The following is a 20,316-nucleotide window of genomic DNA, read 5'->3' on the forward strand; positions in this document are numbered from 1 at the left end:
AATAATATCATCAATATGTATAAAATGTGAATTACATCGTAATATAATTAAAAAAATTTCCTCCATATATCTTAAAATAGATGACCCTATTTTATTTAACACCTTGGTGACCGATGTGGCATATTTTCCAATTCTTTGATCTCAATTTCTTATGCCAATTTAAGAGTTGTTGATAAAGGAATTTATATCCCACTCTATGTTTAACCCATGGGGGGCATATGAATTTAAACGGTAAATCCAACTAGTCTCCAATTGAGACACTCCCCTTATTAGATTACTGCCCCTCCAATTTCCCGGGAATTTGTCTATTCCCAGAAAAACTGTGCCTCTAGGATCTCTCCCGTGGCAGAGTTTTATGCGTAACAACCAGCTCTCTTCTAGAAACATCCACTCTAATCAAGCAGCAGATAAAATTGAGAGTGCAGGCCAGACAATGCTGGATGCTGAAGAGCTAGTGCATCAAATAACTTAGCTGTACTATCCCAAAAAAACAATTACAAGGATTGCTGCAAGAGGGAGAGGGCATGGAATGACATGTCGTCAGATAGTACAGCTATACACCACAACACTCAGGAAGCAGATAAAAAGAAAAGGACTCCTTGTCACAAGAGATATTGCTGGTCCTTGGCCTAAACAAAAACACATAAAGGATGAAAAATGCATCAAACACGCAAAAACAAACTGGAAGACACATGATTTTACAGAAGTATTTGTGCGAATGGCTGGCTGCAAGCAAAATTGTAGACTGGGTGAGCTTCACATGATGTTACTAAAGCCCCGTACACACGCACCGATTGTCGGCCGAACGATCAGCCGTCTTTTGTCTAGTGTTGTTGTGTTGGTTGAAATGTGCTCTAGACTGCACACGAATTTTGTCGGCCAACAACAACCAACTGCAGAAGTGATGTCATGTTCTGGTCTACTTTCCGTGTGTTTTTTCTTCTCTGAGCATGCCCAGTCTTGCTCATCTGATGTTTGTCGTCCGAAATCTGTACTGACTGACGAACAATCGGCCGTTCTGGTGACAGCCAACAAAAATTTTATAGCATGCACACCAGATTTTGTTCGGCCGAAAAGTCGCAGTCGGTTGTCGGAAGCATCATACTAACAAGCCGACAATCGGCCGATCGGACGTTGGCCGAACATTTACGGCCGACAATCGGTACGTGTGTACGGGCCTTAAGGGTTATCCACAGCAAGCCCTCACTGAAAGTTGTTGTATTTGCATACTAGCAAAAGTGTACCTGTTGCTCAACGAGATGACTAGAGTTAGGCATGTAATTGTAAACTTTATGTAATATCTGAGATTATTGTAAAATGTTGGGAGTGTAGACTTCTTAATTTGTTAGCATTTGCAAATGTTGGCAAACAAAAATGTGCCCTATTTGGATAGATGTGTGCATTATAGGCTGATCCACTGTGTGGTTGAATGTTGCAGTCTATAGACTTCTCCCTCCCAGGGATTACACACCATCATTCTGAGGGTTAACACATGTGCTGGTGACATGCCACTTAAGTGCACATGTAATGGCTGCTGAGGGATTCATTCACATGAGCAATTAGAACAGGTTTTGAGAGGTTAAAGCACACACAATGGGTCCTGCGGGGAGAACCTACATGTGCTGAGGGTTAACATACCTGTCTGAGGCTAAGCACTTTGAAATCAAGGGTTGAGGAATGAGCAATGATGAGCTATCGCATATGCTGGGGACATTACACTGAAAGGTTAATGCACCTGATCTGGAGACTGGATGTGAAGGGGTTAATGCTTTTATCCTGGAGATAGGTAATTGAGGGCTTAATTACACACACGCACACACACACTGAGGGGCTAATGGTCAATTCTCTGGAGGCTGATCACTAAGAATTCAATACACATACATGGCAGAAGGGTCACCAATGGGTTAATGCACATATACTGCAGACTGGTCAGTAATGGGTCAGTGCCCATACTCTGCGGGTGTAAAACTGAATAGAGAGCTCTGTGTACTGAAAGGGCATCTCATTGCTGATCTAGATACTCGGCATGATTTGCATTTGCTGGGGGCAGGATACAGAGGAAAGCCCAATGCGTGTCCTAACACACACACACACTCACACCAAAATCCCGGACTACATACAATCTACAGTTATTGAGGAGCAATGAGAAACTTACTTTTGCAGAGGTAGGGAGGGCAGAGACTGATGCTGATTTCAGCTGAATGCAGGACCTCCAGGTTGTTTGAAGAGGACAAGGACAGTGTCCAGTATGCATTTAATAGTGGTGTGACTATTACTGCAGACTAAGAAGTCTCTGGAGGATTAAATACAGATTCTGTGCTGGAGGTGGGATTTTGCAATGGAAAGACAAATATTTTGGTGTGCTGGTGGAGGGATATAGAGGAAGAACCTGTGTGTGTGTGTGTGTGTGTGTGTGTGTGCTAGAGGGTTGGATATTAAAAGGTAAAGTCCAGTGTGTGTGTGTGTGTGTGTATATATATATATACTATATTACTAAAAGTATTGTGACGCCTGCCTTTACATGCACATGAAAGTTAATGACACCCAAGTCTAAATCCGTAAAGTTCAATATTGAGTTGGCCTACCCTTTACAGCCAATACTTTTGGTGATATTGTGTGTATGTATACTGCCTGGCCAAAAAAAAAAGTCGCCACCTGGAATTAACTAAACTAAGCATGCAGTAACTATCCTATTGGATAGTTACTGCATGTGCCCAAAGAATGAGGTCAGCTGACTACCTGAATATACTGAATGACCAGGTTATTCCATCAATGGATTGTTTCTTCCCTGATGGCACGGGCATATTACAAGATGACAATGCCAGGATTCATCGGGCTCAAATTGTGAAAGAGTGGTTCAGGAAGCATAAGACCTCATTTTCACACATGGATTGGCCACCACAGAGTCCAGAACTTATTCCATTGAGAATCTTTGGGATGTGCTGGAAAAGGCTTTGCGCAGTGGTCTGACTCTCCCATTATCAGTAAAAGATCTTGGTGAAAAATGAATGCAACACTGGATGGAAATAAATCTTGTGACACTGCAGAAGCTTATCGAAACAATGCCACCGCAAATGCATGCTGTAATCAAAGCTAAAGTCGTTCCAACGTGTGACTTTTTTTTTTTGGGGGGGGGGGGGGGGGGTGACTTTTTTTTTTGGCCAGGCAGTATATATATATATATATATATATATATATGTGTGTGTGTGTGTGTGTGTGTGTGTGTGTGTGTGTGTGTGTGTGTGTGTGTGTGTGTGTATATATCTATAAAGAAGAATACAATCTCCGGATGCAATTTCTCTTACTTCCAAATAGAATTCCTTTCAAATCACATACATAGTATCAGTCACTGTACAGTTTCAAACATCCCTGCTCTTCATCAAGCTGTCGGTGAATATGCTCTGCACGGGTTCATTTTAAATACCCGCACAGGCAGTGATCCACACATGTGTAGCCCACTTAGCAAAGTAATCATTGTTTTAACCCTTCAAACGTGTATAACTGATGAACACATTATTGCTACCAGAGGAATGAAAATATAACCTAAATACATGGCCCTAAACTTACGGTACAAAAACAAATACAAAAGTCCCTTCTCATAATCTAAGTGTGGTCCGATGCTTTCACGATTCAATGTCACAGTTCCTGTTGCAAGGTTCGTGTCCTAAAAAAACACATGGAGTATGTCCGACTATAAGAATTCACAAAAACAAATATAAATCATAGTCCCTATTTAAGCCTTGAGGATGTAAAGACTTTAACTGGTGAATCCACCATGCTGCCCTCTATCTCGGTATTCTCTCATCCCCTCTTCTGTCTGTTGGTATTTTTTCTAAAACCATGAATTTCAGTTCTGTATCCAAAAGTCCACACTCCATAAAGTGTTTGGATACTGGGAGAGCCAGTTGTTTTGTACGGATTGAACTGCGATTTTGAGCTATTCCATATTTTGATTTTTTAGCGTTGTTTCATCTACATAGATTAAATTGCAAGAGCATGTCCATATGTATACCATGTATGAAGATTGACATGTGTAAAACCCCCTGATGTTCCATTTTTGACCATTTTCGGGGATAATAAAAACCTCCTTAATTCTTAATAGATTACAGTGAGTACAGTTTAACCACTGCCCATCCACCCACCGCCAAATGACAATGGAGAGGTGCAGCTCTTGTTCTGGGACAACATCATATGACGGCGTCCCAGAACGGCCGCTCCTGTCTTGGTAAAGAGCCAATGACGCGACTCTTTACCCATGTAAACGGCTGTGTCCATGTAAATGCGGAAGTGCCGTTTATCAGCTCTCCTCATCTCACACTGACAGTGTGTGGCGAGGAGAGCTGATCAGTGGCATCTCCTCGCAGAGGAGACCAGTGCAGGTAATCAGGGCACTGATCATCAGTGCCCTGATTACAGTAAAGCCCCAGCAGTGCACATCAGTGACCCCAATCACTGTCCATCAGTAATGTCAGTGGCTGCCCAGCAGTGCTGCCCATCAGTGCGGCATATTAGTGCCACCTAATCAGTGCCCTTCAGGGCTGCCTCATCAGTGCAGCCTATTAGTGCCGCCTCATCAGCGCACATCAGTGAAGGAGAAAAATTACTTATTTACAAAATTTACTGACAGAAACTAAGAAAAACTTTTTTTAGTAAAAAATAAAATTCCCAGCAGTGATTAAATACCAACAAAAGAAAGCTCTATTTGTGTGAAACAAAGTGATAAAAATGTAATTTGAGTACAGTGTTAAATGACCGTGTAATTGTCATTCAAAGTGTGACAGCGCTGAAAGCTGAAAATTGGCCTGGGCAGAAAGGGGGTGAAAGTGCCCAGTAGGCAAGTGGTTAAACATGGATAACAAATAATTTCTTTTACTTCCCAGGAAAGTAATTTTAGCTCTGTTTTTTGTCCTCGAGTCAGAATGTACCAACATGTCACCTAGTGTTTTATTTCTACGGAATGCTTTTATAGGGACCTGACGAAAAAACATCTATTTCTGGATATGACCTTTGTAGTAGTGACCGATGTTTCATTAATCCTCATAGTACATCTCAGTTCGTTGCTCACAATCTGTTTTACTCTACACAATTGGATTTGTGCTATCAATTTTAAGACGGGGGGGGGGGGGGTTGAAACTATTAAACAACCGTTGGTTTCCAGCTGTTGGTTTTGCAAACAAATCAGACTTAATCTGCCCACTCTCAATATATATTTTAGTGTCCAAGAAAGAAACCGACTTGCCACCAACACACAGAGTGAATTGTATATCAGAACTGTAACTATTTAACATTTCATTAAATCATCTTAGGGTTCCAATGTCGCCCCACCACACTGCAAACACATCATCTATATAGCGCCACCATGTGACGTAATGTTTGCAGATCATTTCACTCACCTAAATGTATCTCTTTTGAAAATAGTGCATGAATGCACATGCAAATGGCGGAGCAACATTAACCCATAGCAGCTCCTCTTAGTTGCAAAAAGAACTTGTACTGAAATAAAATGTTACTCAAAATTAAATAATTTAACTTTGCAAAAAGGTTAACTTGTGCTTCCGAGTAGAGCTTACTATCTCCAATATTAGAATTGCTGCATCAATTCCTTCTTTTTGTGGTATCGAAGTATATAGACTATTGATGTCCAATGTAACCAAAATTTCATTTCTCTTTTGTTCGACTGACACAGCGCTCCATAAATCATAACTACTGGGTTATATTGCCTCCTGAAGAAGTAGGACTAGGCAGAACAAAAAGCACCTGGCCATGCCCATTGGTCGTCCTCCGCTTGGTTTATAATCCCCCTCCCTGCTCTAGGTAATCCAGTTTTAATCGGTCTAGTCAGGAATAAGGACCTAGGCTCCTGGCTGGGATCTCAGTTCCTAGCAATTTTTTTCTCCTTCCCTACATCTTTATTTTTCCTCTCGGGGGATCTATAATCAACTGCCGGGCTGGGCGACAGGCTGGATAATCTAGATCCAGTGGTCCCCCCAGTTCAGCCAGCGAGCGTGTGCAGACCGCAGCTACGCGCTAGGTCGGCCGCGACATAGCCTCATGGACAGAGGCTGGTCCGCGAGTTAAACGTCTCGTAGACTCGCATATGACCTAGCTTGGGTCTGAGTCGCAGCAGTCCCTTGGCCAACAGCTCCCCTACTTCGGTGGCGAGGATTCTGTCGGGAGCGTTACCCGCTCCATGAAAGGGTAAGTACAGTCCCACCTCTCCCCCTTTTGGCGTTTTTTTTGGGGTGGACATGGGGAACCTCCAGGGACGGTCCGACCTGCCTGCAGGTTCCCTCCTCCCATCCTTAAAAATCCGTCAGGGAGCTGGGCTTCCCCCACTCCCTTTCCCCCCTGTCTGAACCTGGAGTCTGGTGGGGGTCCCAGGGCAGAGGATGCACCTATATGACCCTATGACCCCTAAAGTCTCCCCCTGCTATCCCCACTCTGTAAGGGTCCAGGGATAGTGTGTCCTGCCCTAGTAGTTTGGAGGGGTCCCAGTGTAGGAGACCCCTAGGTGCATGCCTCACGGTTTGCAGTGTGAGTATAGTGAAGGGGGGTCCCAGTGCAGAGTTCACAGCGGAGTCTCCCCTAACGTGTGTCCTACCTTCAGGAGGGGGTTTCCTTGCAGAGGGTGCAGCGTTGCAGATGGCACAGGGAACATCCTGGCCGCATGTTGCAGCTGATAACACCCATTTTCCCTTAGTCTGGCTAGTCTCTGGTTGTTGGCCATGTTCCGAGGGCCATTTTCCCTTAGTCTGGGAGACGCTGGAGAGGACCTAAGCCTCATGGGATGCCAAAGCTGTTCCTCTTTCTCCTCAGTTTCCTCTCCCCGTGCCTGGGACATATGAACAGGAATGGCGTCTGGGTCCGAATTCTCTGCGCTCCTCTGATCGGTAGGGTGAGTCCTTGGGGGTCCTTGTTATCTCTCTCTCTCTCTCTGCTGATGGGTACCTTGAGCCTTGGGGGGTATCCTTTAGTAGTGCCAAAGGATCGTTTTTGTACTACAAGGCCTTCCTTTCCTTTATGGAGCCTCAGGTTCACATCTCCCCCAATAATCCCGTCATGGAGGTGGCAGGTCCCTCGGAACCATAGCTTCCCATGATTGCACTGATGGTGCTGCAGTCCTTAGTGTCCCAGGTGGATGCAGCGTGTGGACAAAGGCCCAGGAGGAAGCGTCCCCCACCTTTCCCTGCTCAGTCTGTCTCATCTGTTTCTGAGCCTGATGTCGCCGTGGACGTGGCCCGTCTAGGGGGCCTAATATCACACCTCCAGATCCATCCGATAGTGAGGATGATTCCTCTGTGGTTGCAGCAGGGAATTAAAAAGCTGGTAGACTCACTTATCACTGCAGTGCGTGAGACTTTAAAAGTGGAGGATGCGGCTGGCAAGCATAAGTCACCTTGCACGCCAAAGGTGTTTCCTTATGTGCCTTATGTTGACAGATTTTCCTGTAGGTAATGGGAACAACCAAAATGACCCTTTGTGGTCCCCAAACATTTTACTGTACGTTACCCTTTTGAGGAGTCACTTTTAAAAAAGTGGACTAGTACACCAGTGATGGACCCTCCTGTTTCCAGGTTTAATAAAGCTATCCTGATCCCAGTAGAGGAATCCCTGTCCTTTAAGGACCCGGGTGACAGGAAAGCGGAGACTGTGGCATGCAGCATGTTTACTATGGCTGGTTCGACATTGCCGCCAGTCTTTGCCTCAGCCCTGGTGTCTCAGACCCTAACTGAATGGGCCAAGCTTTGCGCCAGGGCCTGGGGGTGAGCAGGTCCCAGCTGCTTATGTTGATTTAGCTGACCAGTTGGTCCATAGGCTGCAGTTTATTTGTGATGCAGCTTTGGATACAGCTCCTGTGCTGTCCAAACTTTGTTTCAGCGGTGTTGATTAGGCATGTGCTGTGGCTTAAGAATTGGTCCGCAGACCAAGCCTCTAAGAAAGCTCTCATTGAGCTGCCCTTTCAAGGCGATCACCTGTTTGGGGCTACCCTGGATGACATTATTAACGGTATTACGGGGGGGGGGAGAGTACCTTCCTGCAATAATCTAGGAAAGAAGCCTTGTTGCAGACGGGGGCCCTCCTTCTCAGCACATAGAAAATTATTTTGTGCTTCTGGGACGGAGACTAAGGGAAACGGATCTTTCAAATCTTCCCCGAGAGGTTCCAAGCATCCTTGGTCTGGTAAGCCTAGCGCTAGCTTCTCCGGACCCGCGGACAAGACCCCTAAAGCATGAAGGTCTACCCTCACCCATTATTGGGGTGGGGGGACATCTTTGCTGTTTTTCGGCTTCGTGGACCTCCTTTATTAGCGTCAAGGGGATCCATGAAATGATTCTTTTGGGGATACCCAGAAAGGGGGACAAAGCTTGTCCTTTTCAGGTTTTTTAGGTCCTGAGTCTCCCTGTGGGGATTTTATTTCTGCAAAGGTTCAGGTGATGTCTGAACTACCTAAGGTCCCCCCTATCCCTGTCCAGGGAATTGATTTACCTAGGTCTGATTCTAATTATTACCAGGGTGGTCCTTCCTCTGGACAAACTTCAGGAACCACAGGTCGTGATTCACCGTAGTATCCACCTTCAAGACATTTATGTTTGCACAGTCCTTCATGCAGCTCCTTTTGCAGGTTTAACTCCACAGGAGGATTCCGAGGTTCCTGGCGAGATCACGTGTTCCTCTGGCATATGCCGCAGGCGTTCAAGGGCCACAGTAAGGCCAGTATCATCCTCTGCTCAGGCTTCTTCTGCAATTCCTGCGAGAAATCAAGGATGAGGATCTTTCAACCAGTCTGGAGAAGACCAGCTGTCTCAAGGGCTTATCTACCATCCTGCTTTTATAGTCATTGGTTTTAATGGCTTTGCTATTGAAAACCAGGTACTGAGGGATAGAGGTCTGTCTAGATCAGTGATCCCTACTATGGTGACGGCGAAGAAGTCGTCTTCCAGCAAGATATACCATTGTACGTGGAAAGCGTACATTTCTTAGTGTGAGTCAATTGGTGCTCATTCTCGCTCCTTTTCTGTGACTCGAATCCTAACCTTTCTTGAACAGGGAGTTGATCAGAAGTTGACCTTGAGTATCATCAAGGGCCAGGTGTCTGCCCTGGCAATCTCCTTTCAGCGACCCCTAGCCACGCACTCTTTAGTTCGTACTTTCATTCAGGGAGCTCGACATGTGGCGCCACCTGTACAGTCTTTTGCCACTATGGGATTTAAACTTAGTACTTTCCGTTCTCCAGAAACCTTCATTTGAGAATATTCGGGAGATTCCCTTGCCTGCGTTATCCCAGAAGGTGACATTCTTGGTGGCTATTAGCTTGGCCCACAGGGTATCGGAATTGGAGGCATTATCCTGTCGCAGTCCCTACTTAGTGGTCAATAGGGATAAAGTTGTTCTTCGTCCCTGTCCATCATTCCTGCCCAAAGTTGTCTCTGACTTCCATTTAAATGAGAACATTGTGTTGCCTTCCCTGTGTCCCAAGCTGGCTCATCCCAAGGAATTTGTTTTGCATACCTTAGGTGTGGTTCATGCGATTCAGTCGTATCTGGCAGCTACTGAGTCCTTTCGGAGGTTAGACTTGCTTTTTGTCGTTACGTTACGCTTCTTCGGCTACCATCTCCAGATGGATCAGACAGACAGTGACTCAGGCCTATTCCATTAAAGGTCAGGTTCCACCTTTCTTTGTCACAGCGCATTCTACTCGGGTGCTGAATGCTTCTTGGACCTTCCATCATCAGGCATCAATATCGCAAGTTTGCCAGGCGGCCACTTGGTCGTCGGTACATACCTTCACCAAATTCTATAAGGTAGATACTTTGGCATCTGCGGATGCTTCTTTTGGCCACAAAGTTTTGCAGGCTTCTGTTTAAGAGGGGCTATTCCCTCTAGAGGGGTGTTTTTCTTTAAACTTTTATTTTTCAGACTGGGCTCCTGTGACCCGGTGAAGGCTCCTTTGTCCTGGTTAAGGTCTCTTATGGTTAGCCTTGGGTTATTTTCCCCATCTCTCATTCTCCTTTTGGACGTCCCAATAGTTATGATTTATGGAGCGCTGTGTTTGTTGATGGAAAAAAAGAGAAAATGGGATTTTTGTACTTGCCCAAAAAACAATTTCCCTGAGTTCATCGACGGACACAGCACCCACCCCTCTATGGAGTTCTGATACTTCTAATGCTTGCTGCTAAACTAATTACCTATACCAAGCTGAGGACAGCCCATAGGTGTAGCCAGGTGTTTTTTGTTCTGCCTAGTCCTACTACTGGAGGAGACCATTCAACCCAGTAGTTATGATTTATGGAGCGCTGTGTCCATTGATGAACTCTGAGAAATGGATTTTACAATAAGTACAAAAATCCCATTTCTTGATGCATATTATCTCCATCAGGCATGCCTCAGAGTTGGTGTTTTTTTCTGGTAAGGAACTTTTCCTTATCTGAGACAAGGTGGTCCTGGGACAAAAAAACCCTCCTTCCTTTCTAATGTGTTCTCTTCCTTTCACCTCAATGAGTAGAATGGTAGCACAATAGAGCCAGTCGGGTGTATTGCACTGTTCATGTGATAACAAGAACCATGCACATGAACAGTGAACAGAATGGCAGAGAAATTGGCTTCTCAAACTGTTGCTTCTCCTTTTACTGTCCAATCACATGAGGAGGGGAAAGATCTTTTAAAGCAGTTGTAAACCCGCTGAAAAAAAAAAAAGAAAACCAGAAAGATAAAGGCATAATGTGCTAGTATGCATTGCATACTAGCACATTATAAAATATTCACCTTAGAACAAAGCCCTCTCAACGGTGCCCGATCACCGCTAAGAGGGCTGTCATCTCCCATCCTACTGGGATTGCTGTGAGTGGCCGGATCCCTCGGTACTGGCAAGAAGCTCTGAATTTCCGGCACAGTACGCTGGACCTGCAAAGCTCATGCGCCGCTGACGTCAGTGACTGCCTGCAGGGTGAATATCTCCTAAACCGTGCAGATTTAGGAGATATTAATTTTACCTGAAGGTAAGCCTTATAATAGGCTTACATGTAGGTAAAAATAAGAAAGTGGGACATACAACCGCTTTAAATGTTAAAGTGGACCTTCAGTCATTTTTTTCATCTTTCCATCTATTAAATTTTCTGCCTCTCTTTTAACTTTGGATAGTAAAACATTTAATTCTGCCAGTAAATACCTTATACAGCCCATTTCCTCTTTCTTGTCTGGTAATTAGCCTAGGGATAGGCTAATGACCTCATGCACAGGTCTCTCTCTCTCTCTCTCACTCTTGTTCGAGTTTGCCAGCAAGGAAGGAGGGAAGAGTCATAGGAGAGCAAGAGACCTGGATGAGGGCCGAGATAACAGGAGACTGCAGAGATCCATGAGTATTCATCCAGAGAGGAGAAATGTGCAGGCAGGGGTGTGAGTGTCTCTGTGTAAACCCAGGAAGGGAACAGGCAGCAGCCACAGCTACTCACAGTTAAAATGGCTGCAGCCAGACTTAGTGGAGGGAGGTTTCTGCAGCATATTTGGCAAGTGCAGGGAGATTTCTGCAGCATATTTGGCTAGTACAGAATCACAGTATATATAAAATATGCAAAGTGGTTGGAGGGAAGCTTCAAAATGGCAAATATGTTTTTATTACAAATTATGTGAGCAGACTGCAGTTCCTCTTTAGGTACAGCATATTAAAGTCAAGTCTTCCACCCTGCCTGGCAGGGCGGTGTTTTGTGGCACACGTGTAAATCTTAGAATCGGGTAAACAGAAATACAAATCTAAAGGAAGATAAGAAAGACACCATATGTATAGAACATCTATATAATATTGCTGTTCATATTTAAACAAAACATTTTTGCTGAGTGAGTGCCTCGTGTATTGTTTCATTCTTGTCAAAATTACATTCTAATCATGACTGAAATCAATAGAAAACGTGAATAAGGAATGTGCAGTACATCCACCTGATAACAGACACTCCATTTTATTAGCAGAGGAAAATCTCATTTTGGTTATATAATGTGCATGTGTATACCCATGTGGTAATTATGAAAAGCTCTGTTTTATAAAGCTCAGTATGTTTGCCTCTGTTGTATGGTAACATGCAGTTTGCTCTTTGCACAGGCCGGCCAATTGCCTCAATATTCTTCGGCATATTTTAAAATGGCTGATTCGGTGAGTATTGCATTGATATTTAACTATTACTTTTTTATATTCTGAGCGGTTTTAATTTTCCTTGCCACTGTATGCTACTCCATGGTTCCATGTATTCTGTAACATTCACATTGGACTGCTCAGTGCAGTTTGCCCCCCCCCCCCCCAGATTTAGTGGTGCACATAGAGGGCTGCAGAACGTTGTAAAAACAGTTCCTGTAAGTTTAGACATAAACATTTATCGAATATCACATTTCCCTGCAGTTTCACTGAGCACTCTCTTATTGATTTGTGTCTAAGCTATCACTTTGCAAATTGTCTTGTAATGGAAGCCATCAAAGGCTACGGGAACAAAGAGGAAATGTGTATTTGGCAGATGGACACAGCTATACAAACAAGCCAGGTGACAGTCTATACAAGAGAAGGGCCTAATTGAGGAAGGTTACTCTCTATAATACACTTACAGCTGCCTTTCATTCATACCTGTAACAGTCAGAAGAAACACTGCATGAAATAATGAATACACTAACTTGTGAAAATGTAGTCACTCTTCAGTAGCATTTATCATATTTCTTTCGGGTTTCTGTAAAAAGTCTGCAGTCATGGGGAGGATAGCCATTTTGAACATGTATTGTCATTATTTTCAGGGGAGGAGGACATATACCATTTAGTGGCAATCCCATTGTCTTGATAAAAAATACAAAACTGTGCACTAAACAGCCTTTGGTATTAAAAATCAATTTAAAGAGTAACTCCACTTTTGTTGAAAAAAAAAAATTTCCTCTAGGTGATTTGTGTACATTGCAAGGATTTTAACAAACGTTGTTGCAGATTCCTGCCTTTTGTTTTTGTGAAGGAAAAGCTGTTTTTCTGTGTCCATTTGCAGAGTGAACCGGTATGGAAGAGTTTTTTTTACAGTATCTCGCATAAGTGAGTACACCCCTCACATTTCTGTAAATATTTTATTATATCTTTTCACGTAACAACACTGAAGAAATTACACTTTGCTACAATGTAAAGTAGTGAGTGTACAGCTTGTATAACAGTGAAAATTTGCTGTCCCCTCAAAATAACTCAACATACAACAGTTAATGTCTAAACTGCTGGCAACAAAAGTGAGTACACCCTTAAGTCTGAATGTCCAAAATGTTCCCAAAGTGTCAATATTTTGTGTGGCCACCATTATTTCCCAGCACTGCCTTAACCCTCTTGGGCATAGAGTTCACCAGAGCTTCACAGGTTGCCATTGGAGTCCTCTTCCACTCCTCCATGATGACATCACAGAGCTGGTGGATGTTCGAGACCTTCTGCTCTTCCACCTTCCGTTTGAGGATGCCCCACAGATGCTCAATAGGGTTTAGGTCTGGAGACATGCTTGGCCAGTCCATCACCTTTACCCCCAGCTTCTTTAGCAAGGCAGTGGTAGTCTTGGAGGTGTGTTTGGGGTCGTTATGTTGCAATACTGCCCTGCGGCCCAGTCTCAGAAGGGAGGGGTTCATGCTCTGCTTAAGTATGTTACAGTACATGTTGGCATTGATGGTTTCCTCAAGAAACTGTAGCTCCCCTGTTTCGACAGCACTCATGCATCCCCAGACCATGACACTCCCACCACCATGCTTAACTGTAGGCAAAACACTCTTGTCTTTCTACTACTCTCCTGGTTGCCGTCACACGCGCTTGACACCATCTGAACCAAATAAGTTTATCTTGGTCTCATCAGATCACAGGAAATGGTTCCAGTAATCCATGTCCTTAGTCTGCTTGTCTTCAGCAAACTATTTGTGAACTTTCTTGTGCATCATCTTTAAAGGAGGCTTTCTTCTGGGACGACAGCCATGCAGACCAGTTTGATGCGGTGTATGGTCTGAGGACTTACAGGCTGACCCCCCCTACCCTGTCAACCTCTTCCGCAATCCTGGCAGCACTCACACATCAATTTTTTCAAAGACAACCTCTGGATATGACACTAAGCCTGTTCTGAGTGGAACCTGTCCTGTTAAACCGCTGTATGGTCTTGGCCACTGTGCTGCAGCTCAGTTTCAGGGTCCTGGCAATCTTATAGCCTAGACCAGTGGTTCTTAACCTGGGTTCGGTCGAACCCCAGGGGTTCGCTGAGTCAGTCTCACGGGTTCGGCAGGGGGGGCAACGGGGAAATTGCTCCCCCCGAGAAAATATTACTGATTGTGAGGCCGAGCGCACCCCGGGAAATCAGAACTGCGGTCAGGACAACTCACAGCCATTACACATAGACACTTGACTCTCCGCCCCCATACCTCCCCCAGCAGGTTTCCAGCCTATCTCCTGCAGGCTGCTTGCTGCTTGAGTGGGCGGGGATGGGGATGTACCTGACCACGGAGATCGCGCCCGCCTGGAAGAGGGAAGTGTGAGCAGCTGAGCAGAGGGAGCCGAGTGAATGCTCCTGGAGGGAGGCTCAGCTAGCTGTACATGGTGGATTCGTTTACAAGCACCTCTATGCGAAGTCTGCTGAGTTACTGCAGCTTAGCATAGAGGTGCTGTTAGCTGACAAATAGAAATGCATGTCCTTTTCATTTAGCTCAATAAAGCATTGTGAATGCCCCCTGGTGTGTGCCCTCCTGATATCCCATGGTATGCCCTCCCAACACCTCCCCCCCAGTGTGTGGCCTCCTGACACCCCATGGTATGCCCTCCCAACCCCCCCCCCCCCCCCCAGTGTGTGCCCTCCTGACACTACATGGTATGCCCTCCCAACACCTCCCCCCAGTGTGCTCCCTCCTGACACCCCATCGTACGTCCTCCCAACCCCCCTAGTGTGTGCCCTCCTGATACCCCATGGTATGCCCTCCCAACACCTCCCCCCAGTGTGTGCCCTCCTGACACCCCATGGTATGCCCTCCCAACACCTCCCCCCAGTGTGCTCCCTCCTGACACTCCATCGTACATCCTCCCAACCCTCCTAGTGTGTGCCCTCCTGATACCCCATGGTATGCCCTCCCAACACCTCCCCCCAGTGTGCTCCCTCCTGACACCCCATGGTATGCCCGCCCAACCCCCCCAAGTGTGTGCCCCCCTGACACCCCATGGTATGCCCTCCCAACCCCACCCCACTGTGTTCCTTCCTGACACCCCATGGTATGCCCTCCCACCCCCCCAGTGTGTGCCCTCCCGATACCCCATGGTATGCCCTCCAAACCCCCCCCCCCCATTGTGTGCCCTCCCAACCACTGATGCTTGCCCTGCTGACACCCAGTGTGTGGCCTCCTGACTCTCCACTGGTGTGTGCCCTCACTACCCTCTCCTCCAGTGTATGCCCTTCCAACCCCCTGGTGTGTGCCCTCATAACCCCCCAGTGTGTGCCCTCCTGACACCCCCCCCCCAGTGTGTGCCCTCCTGACACCCCCCCCCCAGTGTGTGCCCTCCTGACACCCCCCCCCAGTGTGTGCCCTCCTGACCCTCCCCTGGTGTGTGCCCTCCCAGCCCCCTAGTGTGTGGCTTTACTGATCCCTGTATACTGTCCTATCCTCTGTCCTGTCAACTCCTGTCCTCTGCTCTATTCTCTGTACACCGCCCTACAGCCTACTGACCACTCTATCCTGCCCTACAATCAACTGACCCCTATACACTGCCCTACATGCTACTGACCTCTGTACACTGCCCTACATCCTACTGACCTGTCTACACCGCCCTAAAAACTACTGACCCCTATACACTGCCCTACATGCTACTGCCCTACAAACTACTGAGCACTGTACACTACCCTACAAACTACTCACTACTGCACACTGCCCTACAGCCTACTGACCTCTGTACTCTGCCCTACAGCCTACTGACCTCTGTACTCTGCCCTACAGCCTACTGACCTCTGTACGCTGCCCTACAGCCTACTGACCTCTGTACGCTGCCCTACAGCCTACTGACCTCTGTACGCTGCCCTACATCCTACTGACCTCTGTACGCTGCCCTACATCCTACTGACCTCTGTACGCTGCCCTACATCCTACTGACCTCTGTACGCTGCCCTACATCCTACTGACCTCTGTACGCTGCCCTACATCCTACTGACCTCTGTACGCTGCCCTACATCCTACTGACCTCTGTACGCTGCCCTACATCCTACTGACCTCTGTACGCTGCCCTACATCCTACTGACCTCTGTACGCTGCCCTACATCCTACTGACCTCTGTACGCTGCCCTACATCCTACTGACCTCTGTACGCTGCCCTACATCCTACTGACCTCTGTACGCTGCCCTACATCCTACTGACCTCTGTACGCTGCCCTACAGCCTAGTTACCTCTGTACGCTGCCCTACATCCTACTGACCTCTTTACGCTGCCCTACATCCTACTGACCTCTTTACGCTGCCCTACATACTACTGGCCTCTGTACACTGCCCTACATACTACTGACCTCCTGTACATTTTACTTTGTATGATACGTTTAATTTAGTTCTGTAAACAACACCCAATACCTTATACCTCCCGAGACTAAACTCATAAAATCATATTTTATTTTTCCAATTAAGAAGGGTTCGGTGAATGCGCATATGAAACTGGTGGGGTTCAGTACCTCCAACAAGGTTAAGAACCACTGGCCTAGACCATCTTTATGTAGAGCAACAATTCTTTTTTTCAGATCCTCTGAGTTTTTTTTGCCATGAGGTGCCTTGTTGAACTTCCAGTGACCAGTATGAGAGAGTGAAAGCGATAACACCAAATTTAACACACCTCCCCATTCACACCGGAGACCTTGGAACACTAACAAGTCACATGACCCCGGGGAGGGAAAATGGCTAATTGGGCCCAATTTGGACATTGTCACTTAGGGGTGGACTCCCTTATGTTGCCAGCGGTTTAGACATTAATGGCTGTGTGTTAAGGTATTTTGAGGGGACAGAAAATGTACACTGTTATACAAGCTGTACACTCACTACTTTACATTGTAGCAAAGTATAATTTTTTCAGTGTTGTCACGTGAAAAGATATAATGAAATATTTACAAAAGCGTGAGGGGTGTACTCACTTTTGAGAAATATTGTTATTATCAATTAGCTGCTGCACTCTAATGAGGAAAGTTGCTTAGCCTGCATCCCTTTAGACGTGATTTCCCTTTGAGAGTATCAAACCAAAAATGACATTTTTAATTGCAGGGGATGCCAAAAATTTGACTTGTATTTTAGTGTAGGGAAAATCAGTAAGCCAATCACACAAGCAGGAAATTACATTTCTGGGGGGTGTTCTGTAAACCATCTGTGTACAGAATGCCTTCAGGTAGCCATATTGCATAGCGTTTTACAGAAAATTACAGTGCTACAGATTGAAACTGAAAGGTCATTTTTAAAGACATTCAATTACAATATGACTTGTCACAATTATATGCTAATTTTTTTTTTAATTTTTTTTTATACAAAAGTGGAGTTATCCTTTTTTAATATATTAGTATTACAAACTAAATGACATTGCAAAACAGCCATGCGTGTGATATTTGCATCATTTGAGATCTACAGTAGGTCCCATCTCATATTCAGTACATTATATATAGCCACTATGCAGTGCACTCTACAGATCATAGACTAAGAGAGTAGCTGACTTTTGCATTCCGGGATCATATATAATTCAGTCACTTTAAGTGTCTAGTGCTCACTACAGCTTTTTTCTGGCCAGATCACACCATTCAGCAACATACCTCCTGGCAATCAACAGGCTAAAGGCATTTAATTAACTCCAGGCTTCTATTGCTGCTATGCGATCTGGCATGAGCACCTGACTTTTTTAGAGCTGCCTCTTAAACACAGGGCATATTTGCCATTACATGGGATATAACATATGATCAGATAGAGGTTTATGCTGTTTAGTAGTAATCAAATACCCACATGCAGGAAAAAATGTAAATAGCCGAGAAAGCAGAATTTCAAGTTATTAGGTTATAGCATGCAGAATGTAGAACTTTATCTTAATCAAGAAGGCATTATACACAGCTGCAGGTATAGCATCAGTAACTTTTTTAGGGCTGGTTCGCATCAGAACACAGTGCAGGTGTGTTCCATGCACCTTTCCCACACTGTGCTGGGATGCCTTGCCCTTGTGATCTTCTGTGAGTGTCAATGTATTGTTAATGGCACTCCAAACTTCAATCACAAACTGCATGGTTCCACAGTACTATGCGATTTGGCGTGATACATTTTTAAAAGTAGCACTTTTTGCATTAGGTATAATTTGCAGCCCATTCAAATAAATGGGCTGCAAAATTGCACTGCATGAGAATGCGCTGGTTTGTACCTACACATTCCAGTGCGATCCTGGTGTAAACCAGGGCTTATGACCGTTACATTTGCTTGGAGTGGAACTAAACCCTCCTATTCTTTACAGCCACAGAAGTTATCTAAAGCCCCGTACACACGTCCCGAATGTCGGCCGAACGATCGGCCGTCTTTTGTCCGGGTGCTGTCCTGTCGGCTGAAAACTGCAAAAGACTGCACATGAATTTTGTCGGCCAACAACAGCCAACTGCAGAAGTGATGTCATGTGATGGTTTACTTTCCGTGTGTTTTTTCTTTTCTGAGCATGCCCAGTCTTGCTAATTGGCTGTTTGTCGGCCGAATTCTGTACTGACTGGCGAACAATCGGCCGTTCTGGTGTTGGCCAACAAAAATTTTAATGCCTGCACAACAGATTCTGTTCGGCCGAAAAGTCGCCCTTGGTTGTCGGAAGCATCATACTAACAAGCCGACAATCGGCCGATCGTTCGGCGGCCGAATATTTACGGTTGACAATTGCTATGTGTGTACGGGGCTTTAGTCTTTGTTTGATCTGCAGTTACCATGGTCCTCTACATGTGAACATTTCTATACCAGCCCATTGATTGGTTTGACCATTCAGAGTGCACAGGCAATTGAGAGAGTTGTCTTTCACTGCATGCCTTGGTTGTAACTCTTTTAGGCAACTGTGGGTTTAGTTTTTGCCTTAAAGCAACTTTGTTACAAAAATATGTGTACAGAGAATGAGCTTAGTGGATAAAAATTATTTTTCTCTATCGCTCATTGACAGACGTAGTCCTCGGTGATACAGCACCTTCGGGTTATGTTGCCTCCACAGGAGTAGGACTAGACAGGAAATGAAAAATGCTCTGGCCACACACCAGGGGCAGTCCCCGAGGGTATATCCTCTCTCTCTCCGCCACAGCAAATCAGTTTTTTTCTGTCTAGTCAGGAGTAAGGACCTAGATACCTTGCTGGGATCTTCGGTCCTGGCAGGATTTTTTTCTTAGAAAATAATTTTTTAAGACAGCTTTTTTTCTCCAGGGTTCCTGTGAGATCTTCAAGCAAGAAAGCTGAACTGGGCGACGGGCGGGATGTTGAGATCCAGTGGTCACCCCAGTTCAGCCTACGAGCGCGTGCAGGCCATAGCTCCGCGCTGGGTCGGCCGCGACATAGTCCCACTGGACGGGGACTGACCCTGCGAGTTAAACGTCTCGCTGAAACGCCAAAGACCATGAGTCACGGCGCCCGTATTGGTCGACAGCCCTCCTACCTCGGTGGAGAGGGGTACTGTCAGGAGTTGGCGCCCGCCTGGTTCCGGTATGGTGAGTAGTATGTTCCCCCTTTCCCCCTGACGGGTCTTGTGGTGAACGCGGGCCCCTCTCTGTAATGGTAAGGATGGGTTCCCCTCTATCCTACAACATGTCACAGATCCCCCTAATTGAGTGTGATTTTTGTGTACAAGAAGCCAGGAGGCTTGGTTTGGGAGCTGACAATCTAATTGTAAAAATGTGTAAATGATTGTAGTCAGTGGCAGTACTAGAACTTTACTGTGATAGTATAAGGTATCCTACCTGTCAGTAGCCACAGGGCGATGTCTATACATGTATACTGCATTCCAGATCATTCCTCCAGCTAAGCAGATGCCTCCCGACGGCCACGGACCGCATACGGCCCGCCAGGGTCCGGTACCTCCGACCACGCTGACCACCATGAGGGTGAAGGGTTGTGAGGCCGAGATCCTTCTGCAGACATGCCGCTATTCTGTGCAGGCCGCCGCCATTGTCTGGTAGATCGCACGAGGCCGCCATTTTGGTGTAGCCTCGTGTCTCCAGCATGGGGGCGGCCATGTTTGAGGTGACTCAAACACCTCATGGAGCCAGGGGGAGGAGCCGGCAGGCGTGTTACGGGGCGGAGCCGCCTCTTTTACCCAGGAAATAGGGCCAAAGACTTCCTGTC

The 20,316-nt window shown here is 45.9% G+C and overlaps 1 protein-coding gene across 1 annotated transcript in view; it reads left to right on the top strand.

The window, feature by feature from the left end:
- ICE2 (interactor of little elongation complex ELL subunit 2) overlaps positions 1–20,316 on the top strand; it is a gene marked incomplete at its 3' end in the record, with an annotated part of 175,514 nt that overhangs the window by 147,401 nt on the left and 7,797 nt on the right. Inside the window, 1 exon segment of the mRNA XM_082253504.1 lies at positions 12,092–12,142. Within this exon segment, the coding sequence (XP_082109630.1) occupies positions 12,092–12,142 (51 nt within the window).

Source organism: Pelophylax lessonae, assembly GCF_965119305.1.
Source record: "Pelophylax lessonae genome assembly, chromosome: 4".
NCBI lineage: Eukaryota > Metazoa > Chordata > Amphibia > Anura > Ranidae > Pelophylax > Pelophylax lessonae.